The sequence below is a fragment of the Pan troglodytes genome, chromosome 1, assembly GCF_028858775.2.
Source record: "Pan troglodytes isolate AG18354 chromosome 1, NHGRI_mPanTro3-v2.0_pri, whole genome shotgun sequence".
NCBI lineage: Eukaryota > Metazoa > Chordata > Mammalia > Primates > Hominidae > Pan > Pan troglodytes.
In genome coordinates, this window is record NC_072398.2 from 184342320 (window position 1) to 184358009 (window position 15690).

The window sequence follows — 15690 nt, forward strand, 5'->3', positions numbered from 1 at the left end:
AGGGCAGAACCATCCCAAGGCCACACAGCTAAATTACGGTAAAGCCAGGACACTGTTCTCCAAGGTCTGGGTCTTTTCAGCCCCAGCAGAGCCTCCTAGAAGAACTAGTCTCTCTAACCAAGACTGAGAAGGGCAGGAAGAGGGTACAGGTAGTTGAGAGATCTGGGCTCTCTCGCTTCCCCCAACCCTTCCACCTGCCTCCCATCCCACAGACACCCAGGGACTCTGAGGATGAGCTGGGAATTTCTGATGTTCCTTCAAAATGGATCATCTCTATTTCCCACAGTGTAAGGTTCTGTGCTGTTCACTCTTCACCTGAAAAACTCCTGCCTATCCTATAAAACCCAGCTCAGAGGTCCAGAAAATGACCCTGCACAAAGCCGCAGAGGAAGTCACATCAAATTCCGAACAATCTTCCAGACCATGATCTCTGACCACAATGCAATATAATTAGAACTCAACAAGAAAAACATAAACCTCCCATAGGCTGAGAAACTGAAAAACATACTTTGAAATCATTCAAGAGTTAAAGAGGAAATTACACTGAAATTTATGAACTATTTAGAACTGAATGATAAGGAAAACACAAGCAGTTTCCAAATCATTTCCCCTATGAAGTCAGCCCTGACCCCACATGGCTCCTCAGATGGCTCTCCACCCTCCACCCATTTCTACGCCCTAGGAGGCTGACGTCTATGGGCTGCAGCAACAGGTTCCCTTGTTCTTAGCTTCTGGGAGGATTCAGCTAGTGGGGGAAACCTGGCCAGAGATCAGAGGGAGGGAGAGAGGGAGGAGAGTGAGGCCTCTTAACTTGCCCCCTGTCCTTCCCTGTATGATTGCTGTGAGCTGGGTATGCCCCTCCACCTTAGGCCACAGCAGCCCCCTCCTCATAGCTCACACTTTCACCATTCCTTCCCCACACTCCTGCAGCCTAGGGTTGACAGCCTCTGCTCTTGTGAGCCCTTTGGTGATACACTGTGTGGTTTCCCTACACCTTGACCATACCTGTAAATAATGTCTTCATTAAACATACCCATTCTGGGTGTTCCATGTGCTTCCTGCAAATACCCCGACTCTTACAAAGTCCGTCAGTCCACAACCACATTCTCACTTCTGGGTGACTGAGCTCTGACCTTCTGTATCTCTGTGTGTTGTCCCCTTTACTGACCTGTCAGCACCTGAGGTCGGCAACCAGGTCAGCTTTATCACCCAGTCCCCTGATCTGATATGAGTGGAGAGTTATACTCAATAAAAGATATTGATTAGGATATCAAATAAATAAAGAAGCATAGTTTAATTTGCTCCATAAGCAAGTGTTTGTTTATAGGGGATTCAGGGCAGAGAGTTAAGAGTCAGACATAAAAATACAGAGAACTTTAGACTGGGGCAAAAATTGGTGCTCAACAAAAGAACATCCACAGTTCTATGAGCTGGGATTCTTTCTTTACTTTTATTTTAGGTTCAAGGGTACATGTGTAGGTTTGTTATATAAGTAAACTCTTGGTCATGGGGATTTGGTGTACAGATAATTTCATCACCGAGGTAAGCAGCATAGTACGTGATGGGTATTTTTGTCTCATCCTCCCTCCTCCCGCCCTCCACCCCCAAGCAGGCCCCAGTGTCTGCTGTTCCCCTCCTAGTATCTATGTATTCTCATTGTTTAGCTCCTACTTGTAAGTGAGAATATGCAGTATTTGGTTTTCTATTCCTGTGTTAGTCTGCTTAGGATAATGGCCTCCAGCTCCAGCCCATGTTGCTGCAAAGGATATGATCTGGGTTAAGGATCTAGCGTGTTCTCATGTCATCCAGCAAACAGAAGGTCCAGACACAAGGGAGGTCCAGTGTGCCATGGTAAATGCCCACCTCTGGCCTCCAGCTCTCCCCTACCCGCATCTACTCACCTCCCACCCCTCCAGAGTGGCTTCTATGGCTAAGCTCTCTGCTTTGGGCTTCCTACCCTAGAAGGCCTCCAATCTTCCCTCCCATCCCAGACAGAGCAGCCAACTGGTCCCTGGGCCTGGGGGCCACGGTGTGCATTGAATGCTGGTGGGATATCTGTCTGTCCCTGAAGGAACCCAGGTGGTAGGGAGAGCAGATCAGATCTTGAGTGGTTTGGATTTGTCGGAAGGAAGGAGGGAGAGAAGGTATTCTAAAATGGAACAGCTGGGATAAGGGTCTGGAGATAAGAAATGGGGTGACTCTGGGTAAGGAGCAAGGAGAATCAGCCCAACCTGAGCCAGGCCCCCTCCCTGGTGAGGAGATGAAGTTTGTGATTTGAGCGCTCTTCTGGGCTTGTCCCTCAGGGGTGAAGGACTCAGCTCATGATTCCCAAGGCGTTCATTTATTCCTTCACTCACCCATTCATTCATTCATCAAGTGGGTTTTGAGTTCCTGCTATGTGCCAGGAGCTGAGGATACGGGAGTGGATAGGACAGTCCCGATCCCTTATTGGGTCCCGGGACAAGTGTGACGCAGACGATTCTAGGAAGGCAAAGAAACCACCCTTATCTAGCAGCTCTTGTTTCTGCTCCAGAAGAAGCCGAGCGTTTTCCCATTTTACTGCCTGGGAACTTGAGGTTGCCTCCTTGGTGGAGGTCCAAGGAAGCACCGAGAGGGCGGGCAGCTCAGTTAGTCCTTTGTCCAAGGGGAAGCTGGGAGCCCCATATGGACTTTCCGGGAAGGTGGGGGCGAGTGCGTCTGTGTACTGGAGTGGAGGGGAGTCCCCTTTCTCCGCCCCTCCCCGCCCCGTGGCCGCGGCGTGGCGGGGCCGGGGCGGAGCTGGCGTCGCCCCGGGCAGGAGGGCGGCAGCGGCCGGCAGGACAGGCAGACGGACAGGCTGACAGGAGAGAGAACAGGCACTGCGGGACCTGCAGGAGAAAGGCGATCCTGTGGCTGGGAATGTGACCCCACGACCAGAAGAGGACCCGTGAGTGTGCGCCGTGCCCCTGCGGCCTCGCCGCGCACCCCGCCCGCCTGGCTTCCACTTTCATTTCTTCGGCCGTCCTGGCGTGGCACTGTCCGGAGGAGAGTCCCGCCCGAAGGCAGGCTGGCCGCTGTCCTGGGGCTGGCGTCCGAGGCTCAGAGCTTCGAAAGTTGCGGGGGGGATTGTGGCGCGGGGGAAGTACGGGGCAGAGGGGAGGGGTTGGGGGGCGTGTTTTCGGGGAGCGGAAATGTCAGGCGGGCTCCTCTGGGTCCTACGACCTTCCTGGCCCTGGGAGCTGGTTTGAGGGTGCAGGAAGCCGGGGGTGGGCGTGGGTGGCTGCGCGCCGCGAGGAGAGCGTGTCTTCGCCTCTACTTTTTCTCTTCGACCTCTGTCCTGCAGAGCGTCCCAGGATGGATTCTGGGTTCAAACTGGGGCCATCCTCTGGCCCAGATCCTGGGCCAGGCCCAAGGAGTGGTAGATGTAGCCTAGCAGGGGGCTAAATATCAGAAACAGGTAGGGTCAGCCTGCTGTCTTCATTTGAGAAGCCCAGATCCGCACCCAGGGAATGAGCAAGGCACTGCCACTCCAGGAGTGAAAGGATAGCCATCACTGGGAAGTGGGGGCTAGGACGGGGAACGGCAGTGGTTCAGTGAGAGACAGAGGTTCTGTGACAGATAGAAACTCAGTGAGGGCATGGGGGTGGGGAGTGAAGGGAGTTAACCCTGTGGCTAGAAGAGCACCTGCCCTGCACCCACCCCCTGAGCTTACATTTTCCTGGAAAGAGACCCAGGCCTTGAAGTTCCACAGGAGTAAGGTGGAACTCTAGCTCACTGGTCAGGACACCCCAGTTGCTGTGCGGAGTCAGTGTGTTGGGGACAGGAAGCAGGTTGGGCTGTTTGGTGGAGAAGATGCTTCCACTGTCCCTCCACTCCCCTCCTCTTCTCTGTCTCCACCAGACCATTGATGAGCCAGTGCAGGAAAATGGTCTTTTACTCTTGGTCATGAGCTGAGCCCCACCTTATCCCAGTTCCCAGTTCTGCTTGTAACTTGCTATGTGGACACAGGCTCCTCAAGTCCTCTTTTTAGGCCTCAGTTTCCTCATCTGGGCCTCAGTTTCCCCATCTGTACAAGTGAGTTGGGCCAGCTGATCTTTCAGGGCTATTTTAACTCTAAGATTCTAGTCTAAGCTTTCCTTAAAGCCTGAACACTGACTTTGTGCCAGGCCTTGTCCTAAGCTGGGGGTGGGTTGGGGATGGAGTGGAGACTGCAATGACCAAAAGCAGCCTCTACCCAAGGAGAAGGAGATCTGAGTTCAGGAGAGGAGGCTGTGGGAGGAGGTAGCAGTCAATCTGAGGATGTGTGGTCAGGCAGGTGCAGGGATAAGAAAACATGCAGAGGCAAAAGAGTGGGGGCGTGTTCAGGAATCAGGAAGAAGCCCAGGGTGGTTGGTGTGGGGAGGTGGGAAGTGGGGCAGGAAAGGTAGGACAAGGTGCTGAATGCCAGGGTGGGGGCCTATTTCTAACTGTCATAAAGGGGGCCATGCAATGTGGGGAGCCCAGGAGCCCCACCTAATTGCAGTGTGAGGGATTTTGGAAGCACTTGCCCCAAGCAGAGTTTAAAATGGAGATGGCAAATGAAGCGCAGAAATCTCCTCTTTGCTCTGGAAACTGGGGTCCCACCCTGGGGACTTCTTTGGGTGAGAAGTTGAAGAGTCGGGATGGATGAGATGACCTTTCACATCTGTGAGTTTTTTTCAAGAGAACAAGTTCCTGCTGAATGGCCTGTTTCTACTCTCCAAGCTGCTCTCATTTTACCAGACTGCCCCCATCCTGGCCTGCCTTTGTGGGTTCAAGGAAGGACCTTTGTCTCAAACAGCTCCCCAGCTAGTTTGACTTCTTGCCAGAACTAATACCCCTCCCCGAAATATGTGCCATCCCTTTGCTTTTACCCAGTTGTCACCTGGTTCCCACCCTCCCTTCCCCAATCCTGTCCCAGGGTTACCAGAGATGTGAGAAAGGACAGTGCTCCAGCGTCAGAGGTCAAGCCCAGGCTTTGGCCATAAGCAAGCCTCAGGGTAGGGCTAAAGGCTACAGTCAGGGCTCACACTTGCCAGAGCCCAGGTCAGAGGTCAGCCTGGAACCAGAATGCAATTCTTAGCTTATACTCAGCCTTAGTGCTCAGTCTAGGGGCAGGGGCAGTGTGCTTAGTGTGTGGCTAAATTCTAGTTTTGGTAGGTACATGGGTCTGCATTTCCCAGTAGCTCACACACTCACAGTTGAGATGAGATGACTCAGGTCTTAGAAACCTAGCTATAGCAGAGTGACCCAGGACCTGGATGGGCTAAATCCACGGTGATACAAGGGTCACCCAGTAAGCCAGTGGTAGAGCTGGGACTAGAACCCAGGACTCCTGCCTCTGAGCCTAGGGCCCTGATCACTGTCTCCCAAAATCTGTTCTGAATCTGGGATCCTTAAATTCTAGGAGGCAAAGTAAATTTGCCTGAGCTCTAGATGGGCCCTCCTGGGTGCATCTGACTATACTCTTCTACCTCCCAGTGCCAGGCACATAGTAGTTGCTAGAGGAATGTCTACTGAGTGTCAGGTGCAACGGGAGGAGCCAGTGGCTTGTTCAGATTTGAGGCTGGAGGAGGCTGGCTTGAGGGGAAGGATCTCCAGCTGTTGTCAGAGGAAGCGACGCCCTCATTGGCCTGCCGCCCTCCCCCTCCTCCAGTGCTTGCAGCCACACTCAGAAGCCGCCCAGCTGGCAGCGGGAGGGCCCTTTCCTCTTCCAGGGTGAAAAAAAAGGAAAGGACATTTTTGGTAGAAAAGTTCCCTGCTGCTCCCTGGGAATCCCCGGTGGCCGGATGGACTACGGGATATCCCAGAGGAAGCCGAAAGCCACCCCCGACCCCCCTCCACCCTGCCCCCAGCACAATGCTGCAAGGCTCTCCCACGCTGCACCAGCTGGCCAAGGGGGCTCCCAGAGGTCATCTCGTCCAAGCCCCTGTCTGCTGGTGGGCCTGCAGGGAGCCTCTGCGACCTCTCTCGTGACCAACAGCAAGTCTGAGGGGCACCTGTTTAGAGCCCAGGCCCAGCTCTGCAATGAAAGCAGAAAAGAGACAAAGCAAGATGGGAGGACTGTGGGGGCTTAGCAAGGGGGACTAACATAGCCTGGAAAGAGGGCGGGGCACTGAACCTAGGGGCTGAGGACTTAGATTCCAGGCAGAGGATGCAGAGGTTGAGCAAAGTCTGAGAGGTGACAGGGAAATGATGAATTGGGAAGTCAGAGCCCAGATGATAAGGCCTTGACCGCCAGCTCCCCTATGCCCTTGTCCCTGGCAGAGTATCCTCAGGTCCGAGCCCCTGGACAGCAGCCCCAGGCCCAGCTGGCCATGGCCCTGTGCCTGAAGCAGGTGTTCGCCAAGGACAAGACGTTCCGGCCGCGGAAGCGCTTTGAGCCAGGCACACAGCGCTTTGAGCTGTACAAGAAGGCACAGGCCTCTCTCAAGTCGGGCCTGGACCTGCGCAGTGTGGTGAGGCTACCACCCGGGGAGAACATCGACGACTGGATCGCCGTGCACGTGGTGGACTTCTTCAACCGCATCAACCTCATCTACGGCACTATGGCCGAGCGCTGCAGTGAGACCAGCTGCCCGGTCATGGCCGGCGGGCCCCGCTACGAGTACCGCTGGCAGGACGAGCGCCAGTACCGGCGGCCCGCCAAGCTCTCTGCGCCGCGCTATATGGCGTTGCTCATGGACTGGATCGAAGGCCTCATCAACGACGAAGAGGTCTTTCCCACGCGTGTTGGTGAGTGTCACCTGGCGGGGAGGGAGCCACTGGGAGCCCATTCCACAGATGAGGATTTAGTTTGATATAGACACTCTGCAGGGTTGGGGGTTGATTTTCATCCCCATTTTGTCGAAGAGGAAAGCGAGGTTGAAACAGGTTAAGTGCCTTGCTCAAGGTCAAGCATTTGCTAGGACTTCCTGACTCCCAATTTGGGGCTTTTCTTTCTTTTCTTTTTCTTTCTTTCTTTTTTTTTTTTTTTTTCTTTTCTGAGACGGAGTTTTGCTCTTTCACCCAGTAGTGAGATCTCCGCTTACTGCAACCTCTGCCCCCCGGGTTCAAGCGATTCTCCTGCCTCAGCCTTCTGAGTAGCTGGGATTATAGGCACCCACCACCACGCCTGGCTAATTTTTGTATTTTTAGTAGAGACAGGGTTTCACCACATTGGCCAGGCTGATCTCGAACACCTGACCTCAGGTGATCCACCCACCTCAGAGGGCTTTTCTTTTCTAAAGCATAAGTGGTCCTACCAAGGACCACTCTGGCAAGACCACAGATGCTGTGATTCTCAGAACCTTCCAGAACAGTTGCCCCGAGGTGTTCATAGCTGATTTGACCTCCAGCCTCCCGCGGTTCCCTCTGACTCCTGGCCTCAGGAAAAGGAGGGAGTTGGTGGTTGGGTGGGCCCTGGTGGTATCATCACCTCAGACTGGGGCTCTGAGGGCAGAATTTTCCCTTGCCAGGCACAGGCTGTGGGGCCTTTTCTTATCTCAGCTGGGCAGCCTGGGCGGGTGAGGGTAAGGAGGGGAGATGAGTGATGTCACCCAGGCACTGCTTACCCACCCGAGGGCAGCAGGAGGGGGTTGTTGGTCCAGGAGCTGAGCAGGCATGACACTGTGTTCATCACACCAGCCGCACCTGTAGCTGGGCCCAGCCCCCACCTGGCCTGGAGCTCATCTCTGCAGAGGCTGTGTGGATCAGCGGTGGGTGGGGCGGGGTGGTCAAGCCCTGAGGGGAGAAGTCTGAATGCTGAAGGAAGCTGGGCACTGAGTCACAGTTCAATGCCCACGGCTCCTCCCCAGCCAGTGGCCTGCTGTTTCTTGCACTGTCATGCCCGACAAGGAGCACCTTCATTTTACATAGGAGGAAACTGAGGCTACTGAGGGAAAGTGCACTGAACTGGGAGGAATTCCGAACTGGGGCTCAGATCTGTGGGAGCCCAGGACCCCAAGTCTAGATGGGCAGGATATGTCTGAGGAATCTGGGCTGGGCTGGAGGGGCTCAGAGGGAGGGAAGGCTCGACCCCACCTGGGAATGGTGAGGAAGAGGAAGGGGTCTACAGAGCCGGGTGGGCCAGCTGTGGACCTGAATGTAGATTCATAGTCCCTGCTGGCCATACCTCCCTGGGCCTATGGGACTCCAGGTATCGATGCCTAAAACCCTGGGTGACTGCCACACAGAGAAGAGGGCATAAGCCACCAAGATCTCTGCCTTGAGCATGGGGGACTATGCAGAAGCGGGGCCTTTTTCATGGGTCCCAATATCTGTGAGGGTCGCTGCAGTGCACTGCAAAGAGGGTTTGAATCCAGTCTCCATTCTGCACTGATTAATAGTTATGTGGCCTTGGGCTACCAGCTTCACCTTTATAAGCACTTCTGTTTTATCATATCTAAAGTGACAATCAGACACATCAGGCAAATTGTTCTAAGGATTAGAGGCAAAAGGTGTGAAGGGCCCAGCACAGGGCCTTGCTCATAAATGGAAGGTTCTTCGTGTTGTTGAATATTTGAAGGAATGAGGGCTGTCTGAACTAACTCTTGCAGAATTCATAATTTCCAGGATTGGGGGTCTGAGGACTTCTGTGTGAATGTTGAAAAGAGGAGGGACACGGGGTGGGGCTAGAGAGGGAGGTCAGGATAAGATCATGAAAGGCCTTGAGCAGCGTCCTGCTGGAAAGTTAGGACTTAATCCTGAAGGCCCAGGGATTTTTTAAATGGACCCAGTTGTTGAACTCTCCTTGGAGTTGTATACAAGAGTGTGATGTGAGCATCTCTGCAATTGCACACATTTCTGGGGAGAGTTTAGGTCGTAACTTTTATCATAGTCTAAAAAGGGTTGGTCAGTGACCCCCACAAGTTTGCAAAGCCCTGCTTTAGGTGATGGGAAAATGTGGAAGATGATGTATATTCCAGCAGGGGAGAGCCACAGTCAGATTTGTGCTTCATTAAAAAGAAAAGTATGGCCAGGCACAGTGGCTCATGCCTGTAATCCCAGCATTTAGGAGGACGAGGCAGGTGGATCACCTGAGGTCAGGAGTTCAAGACCAGCCTGACCAACATGGAGAAACCCTGTCTCTACTAAAAATACAAAATTAGCTGGGCATGATGGCACATGTCTGTAATCCCAGCTACTTGGGAGGCTGAGGCAGGAGAATAGCTTGAACCTAGGAGGTGGAGGTTGCTGTGAACCGAGATCATGCCATTGCACTTCAGCCTGGGCAAGAGTGAAACTCCGTCTCAAAAAAGAAAGAAAAAAAGAAAGGAAGAAAGAAAGAAAAGTATGGGAGAAAGTCAAACCACTCTCTGTTTTCCAAAGGGAAGTGTACTAAAAAGTGTGCTGGGGAAAAAGCCATCCTGGTTGCCTGTGTGCGGGAGGGAAAAGTTGAGCAGAGCTTTGGCACCAGGATACTGATCCCCTTCTTCTGCCCTCCCCTGCCCTCTAGGAGTTCCCTTCCCTAAGAACTTCCAGCAGGTCTGCACCAAGATCCTGACCCGCCTCTTCCGAGTCTTTGTCCATGTCTACATCCACCACTTCGATAGCATCCTCAGCATGGGGGCAGAGGCGCACGTCAACACCTGCTACAAGCACTTCTACTACTTCATCCGCGAGTTCAGTCTGGTGGACCAGCGGGAGCTGGAGCCACTGGTGAGGCCAAGCCCTACCACCCTCCCCTACCAAGGCTAGCCTCTGAGTTTTCACGTCCAAAAGCTGCCTGCTTTAAGTAACTCCAATGCCCAAGTAGATGAATTAGGGGAAGGCAATTCATTTAACAGTGAATTCTGTACTTCAATAGAGAATTCATTCAAGTGTTGGTTTACAAACCCAGATCTGCAGCCTAAGAGTTGGGGTTGCTGGGGGAAGGCCAGGCTCAGACAGAAGAGCAGCTAGGCCCTATGGTTTGGGAAGGGATTGCCTAGTAGGCTGAGCTCTAATTGACCCCTCCCTACCTTGTGTCTCTACAGAGGGAGATGACAGAGCGGATCTGCCACTGAGCCCAGGTCTGGACTTTTTTGGCCATCAGATGGACGATCTGAACATAGGGTGGCTGGCAGAGGGGACCCCCAGGAGCCTGAAGGAATCTGAAGGCACTGGAATCACTCCACACACCCAAAGCCTCTGGACTTCTGCTTCTCAGGAGTCTGCCTACCTGTCGCCCTGACCGCTTGTGGATGGAGAAGGGGAGAGCATCTAGGCAGGCAAACAGAAGGGAACTGGAGTTAAACCTCTGGCATGAAGTCTGGGAGTAGGGTAGGCTAGGGGGTTTCTTCTATGACACTTGACCCTTCCATGCTGGTTCCCAAGCCTATTGGAGGAATGTGGGTGTGGCCGAGGTGATGGCGAGAAAGGTGCAAGAAAGTGAGCAGTCTGCCTGTGAGTGAGCACAGATGCCGGGGTGTGTGTGTGTGTGTGTGATTTTCACTGTGGGGTGTGTCTGTGAGAGCTAGCTGCCTTACCCCTCCTTGGCACATAGTAGGCCTTCCATAAATGTTGGATGGATGGATAAATAGATTGGGACCATCAGACCATGGGACCATCAGACCATGACCACTGTAGGAGTGATGACAGCTCAGCGTCCCCACTCAGTGTATCTGACCATGTGTGTAAGTACACAAAATGTGGTTGTAGATGTTGCTCTACATTCAAACCTTCCAGGCTACACTCTTCCATCAGCACGAGTCCTGGAGAGCTGGGGGAAGGTAGGAAGAGGAGCCTTGCCTTGAGTTCCTAAACCGACCCACTGCAGACACAGGCTCTGATTCTCTTACCCAGAGATGCCCGTGAGCTGACATTTTACTCATCCCTCTGCCTCCAAGAAGGCCTGTATTATAGGTGTCCTCCTGGGGGTTGGAGATGATCCCTCAAGTACACAAAGGTCCCCTGGCCCTTCATCTGGGAATCATATACTCCACTCTAGCTCCCAGAATCTACAGACCTGGCTCCTAGGATCTGAAGCCCAGCACAAAATAATCCCCCAGTCCAAGGAGCTTGTGGAACTTGAATTGGGAACGTTGGAGTCTTGTCTCCCATCCCAGCACATTGAGGATGTAGTTGGTGAATGGAACTCTTCCAGGCATGGAGATCCTTCATCCTAAAAGTACCTGCCTCCTTCCCAGCCATCCCTGACACATTCCAGCCAGTTGGATCTCACAGCACAGCTATCCACAGGGAGACTGGGATGTTCACGCAGCACTCCATTACTCAGTACCTCCATACCCAGCCCTATACGCAGACCCACAGGTGGGGAAACTGAGGCAGGAACAGGGTTCTACCCTCCCAGAGCCTCCACTCTGGGATGCCAGAATGGAAAGCCAGAGGGAACCTGAGAATCATCCAGTCTCACTGTCTCAATGTACATACAAGGAAACTGAAGCCAGGAGAAGAAGAGAGAGAAACTGTCCAGGGCCTCACAGGGAGGCATTCATGGAGCTGGAGAAACCAGGGATCCTGACCGCAGGGCCCATCAATTGCTACATAGAGATACACATGGAAAGAGGGTTTAACAGACCCTCTCTAGGACACAACTGTTTCTGCTTTGAGCAATAATTTCTAACCTGAGGCCAAAATGTCCCACTGCTCCTTGGGTTGGCTGGGGTTGTTTCCTGAGCCAAGCATCCAATATCATGCCCCACTCAATGGCCTAGAAGCTGCCTGCACTTTGGGGAAACAGATGGAGCTCTTGGGCCCAGCCAGCTGGGCCTGGGACTTCTGCCTCTGCCGCCACCAGAGTGGCCTGGCAGCTTTGCCAGAGGCTGTGGAGCGAGGGTAGTAGGAGCTTTCCCCAGAGTGCTGTGACTTGCATGATGGATTCTAGGCTGTGGCAAGGGCTGATTTCTGGGATAGGGGGAGGGTCAGAAAATTTATTTTTATGAAACAGAGGGAAGACTTTATTGTTGTTATTTTTGGTAAAATAAAAGGCAAACTAAAGCAGCCACTGGTGGGAAGCGGTGATCTGGGTGCCACATGGCTCTTGGCAGACCATGGAAGGAACTGAGCCAGAATGGGGCTGGGAAGGCTTTTTGTCCTGAGATACTGGACCATGTGGAGGGCTGGCTGGTGTGGTCATGTCTGGCTCAGCTCTCTAGGGTGGGGACACAAAGATTCTCCTGGGGCTCTGGAAATTCTAGACCGGGCTAGGCTAGGACGCTTGGGGTGGAGAAGCCTGGCTTTTCTTTGCCTTCCGGGAACTCAGTCTGATAGGAATCGTTCCTTGTTTCATCTCAGGTTGCCTGGCATTGGCTATTCTTTTTTTTCTTTTTCTTTTTCTTTTTCTTTTTCTTTTTTTTTTTTTTTTTTTGAGATGGAGTCTTGCTCTGTCGCCCAGGCTGGAGTGCAGTGGCGCGATCTTGGCTCACTGCAAGCTCCGCCTCCTGGGTTCACGCCATTCTCCTGCCTCAGCCTCCGGAGTAGCTGGGACTACAGGCACCCACCACCACGCCCAGCTAATTTTTTTGTATTTTTAGTAGAAACGGGGTTTCACCGCGTTAGTCAGGATGGTCTCGATCTCCTGACCTCGTGATCCGCCCGCCTTGGCCTCCCAAAGTGCTGGGATTACAGGCGTGAGCCACCACGCCTGGCCTGGCATTGGCTATTCTCACTCCAGCCCCTTAATCTGGGTGGGTTTTTTTTGAGGTAGTAGATAAAAGGACAGAGTGGAAATACAATTCCAACACTAATTACAGGACAGGAGGCCATCCTGAAGAGGAAGATATTTGTTGCTGGCTGGAGCTACAGTGGGGGTGGCAGGACATGGGCCTGACTCCTGAGCTCACTCCCCAGTAGACATCTGCATCTATTGACTCAGGTCTTGCTGTCATTCCACTGCCCCAACTCACAAGCTGCCTGGACAGGAATTAAAAAGCAGCTTGGTTCTTAAGAGTCAACAAAGGCCCATCTAGAGCTCTTCCCTCTTCCTGCAAAGGAGCCAGCCTGGCTTTGTGCAGAGGCTCTCCTGGGAGGCAGAGGCATAGGTTGTAGCCCCAGCCCAGCTCCTGAAGTTCCATTGCAAGCCCATTCCCCCTCTAGACCCCAATCCTTCATCTATTTTGTTATCAGTGATGGGAGTGAAGGACTGATTGATCTCAGCTCCTTCATTATATAGTCTATGAATCATTCACAGTCATCATAACAGCTAATGTTCATTATGTGTCAGGTACATTTCTAAGTGCTTGACATATAATAGCTTGTTGAATCAAGTGTGTCTTTGGCCAGCTGCCTTGCTTCCCTTCCAGCCCCCAATATCCCTGCCTTTAGTCACTCCTCTAGAACCTGGAAGGCCCTCCATTCTGCTGCCTCTTCCTCTGGCTCACCACAGGAGGCCCAATCCCAGCATTCTAAAAGGGTGCCATTTGCACACCTCCTATAACAGATCGCTCACTACCTCCTCTGTCATTGGACAGCTCAGACTGTTACAAGTCCCATGCTTTGGGTTCATGGTCATTTTGAAATATGACCATGGCAGTGAGAGTAGATTTATCTTAGAACTGTGTGACCCAAGACCTGCACCTTACATGAGAATATCTGTAAATACATTAGGAAGCTGACACAAAATTGCTTTGAGAGACTCACAGAGGAATGCTTAAAGAAGAATAGACAGAAAGGAAGAGAAGGGGAAAAGAAAGAGATAGGGCCTCAATGATGCAGATAAAAGAGCACACTCCCATGGAGCAAAACCTAGTAACAAAGGATCCTGGGAGGTAGAGTGGCAGCTTGGTTGAGAAGTCAGGCTGGGCTTTATTTTCCTGTTGGCTCAAGGTCCATAACAAAGCTGGGCATAGTGGCTCTTCCCTGTCATCCCAGCACTTTGGGAGGCCAAGGTGGGAGAATCATTGAGCTCCGGAGTTCGAGACCAGCCTGGGCAACATGGCAAAACCCTGCCTCTAAAAAAATTCAAAAATTAGCCAGTCATGGTAGTGCATGCCTGTAATCCCAGCTACTCAGGAGGCTGAAGCAGGAGGATCACTTGAGCCCAAGCAGAGGTTGCAGTGAGCAAAGCTGGTGCCACTGCACTCCAGCCTGGGGAACACAGTGAGACCTTGTCTCAGAAAAAAAAAAAAAGAAAAGAAAAAAAATTCCAAAACAATATTTGGAGCAGGGACCTAGGTACTAAGCCATCCTCTCCAGCCTGGGGCAGAGCATCCACCTATTGAGTAAAGGATGCCGCATCACCCTCGGCTCCCATAAACACTGCAGCCTCTGAGGTTTCCTGTTGCCTCTCCTCCCTACCCCACAGCAAGCTGTGGAATATGTGGTGAAATAAGCCACAGTCATGACTAGAGCTCCACCTGCTTTGGGGGAGCCCTCCTTCCTCTGAGCACCCCCAGTGCCCTCAAAGATGTTAACTGAATTTGATTGCCATGTGAGGGACATAGCAACTTTGAGAACCTGGAACATAGGTCCTGAATCTCTTGGGCTATTGCCACAGGGAACAGGGAAGGGAACAGGCCAGCAGGGCCTCTGAAGACTTGAAGCTTGGATCGGCCTCCACGGAAGGTAATGAGTGGGAGAAGTTAGGATACATCGGGGCCCTCAGGTTGGACCGCAGGATTCCAGAAGGGAATGAACACAGAAGCTTGATCTTCCGCCTCTCCAGCCTTCACCCAGATTGGGAAATCTAGCAAAGTCCTGAATGTTCACTAATATTCCCAATCTCCTTCCATCATACAGATGAAAAGACAGCCCCGACAAGACAGGGAACAAATGTTTGTCAGGTGGATGATGGGAAGCAAGTCCCTGGGGCTCTTTAACTAGCTTTGCTTACCAAATCCTCACGATAATCCTGAGACAGGCAGGGAAGGGATGTTTACCTCCATCACTCAGAGTCAGCACCTGAATTAAATCCCAGTCCACACTCTCATCCTTTCTCATCGCAGCTGCAGACTTGGGAAGGGGATGTGGGGAGACTGGTTGAGGCATTAACCTATTTACAATTGTTTTTCCCCAAGAAATGAACTTTTAAAAGTTTTAAAAATTTTGAAATACTGGGGATAATGTTGTACTCAAGGAGAAACTCTTATGGTGAAATTCTAGGCACTCAGACTTTTAAAGAAATTGTACAGAATTGGCCCCCGTTTTAGAAAAGACTAGCAGCATTTCTCCACATATAAAAGGCATTTTAAAATTCCTTCCTGGCCTGCAGAAGCTCTCAGTACATGTTAATTACACCTGTCGCGCCCGGCCTCCTACCTTCCCGGGCTTCTCCACCCTCCATTCGGAAAAGAAAGCGCCGGAGGAGCTAAGCCCCACCCGCTTGCCAGCAATCTCCCCTCTCCCCGCCTCTTCCCTGTCACGCCTGCGCAGTTCGCTCAGCTCGAGCCCCTCCCCTCCCGCCCTCAGCCGGCCCTGGGTAGCCATCAGGGCGCAGGCGCAGCTCCGCCCCCCACCCTCCTCTCTGTTCGGGCCCACCCCCTGGATCTAGCACCGCCTCTTCCGCGTTCTCGGAGGAGCGATCTGCAGGTAGGGGTGCGCGCGACCGCTCCCCGGCGGGAGCCAGCGAAGGTAAAAGCGAGACCTGCGAGGTATTCCTCCGAGCTAAATGGGGCCGGGGTCTGTGAGTGAGCTCGTGTGCCCGGAAGGGGGCAGTCAGGGCCTTCACGGCTGCCCGAGGTCACGACCCGATTCAGCTGCGGAGGGACAGCCTAAGGGGACGCTTTTCAGGACTGTCCCGAGCTGTCTGCGACCTCTGTGCCTGGGGTCGGGGCG

General features: G+C 52.7%; 2 protein-coding genes across 20 annotated transcripts in view; both read left to right on the forward strand.

Annotated features, from left to right (window-relative positions):
* Window positions 1-2734: 2734 nt before the first annotated feature.
* Window positions 2735-11919, forward strand: MOB3C (MOB kinase activator 3C). Of its 3 annotated transcripts, none has more exons than XM_001162608.5 (4): window positions 2735-2926; window positions 6265-6732; window positions 9434-9636; window positions 9954-11919. In XM_001162608.5, exons 2-4 carry the CDS (start codon window positions 6315-6317, stop codon window positions 9981-9983), a joined length of 651 nt encoding a protein of 216 aa, XP_001162608.1. In that variant the 5' UTR covers window positions 2735-2926; window positions 6265-6314; the 3' UTR covers window positions 9984-11919. The 3 variants fall into 3 exon arrangements, with proteins under 3 accessions (XP_001162608.1, XP_016817907.1, XP_016817891.1); XM_016962418.4 differs by lacking the exon at window positions 2735-2926 and adding an exon at window positions 3145-4665; XM_016962402.4 differs by lacking the exon at window positions 2735-2926 and having other exon boundaries at window positions 6121-6732.
* Window positions 11920-15340: 3421 nt separating this feature from the next.
* The window catches only part of MKNK1 (MAPK interacting serine/threonine kinase 1), a 46875-nt gene continuing 46525 nt past the window's right edge, over window positions 15341-15690 (forward strand). For 8 of the 17 annotated variants that reach the window (XM_063781052.1, XM_063781106.1, XM_009456876.4 and 5 more), the window contains exon 1: window positions 15361-15444. The gene's annotated coding sequence lies outside the window, so the exon portion shown is untranslated. Of the gene's footprint in view, window positions 15507-15690 lie in introns of all 17 variants that reach the window. The other 9 variants (XM_009456873.5, XM_054682714.2, XM_063781102.1 and 6 more) reach the window with 6 other exon arrangements.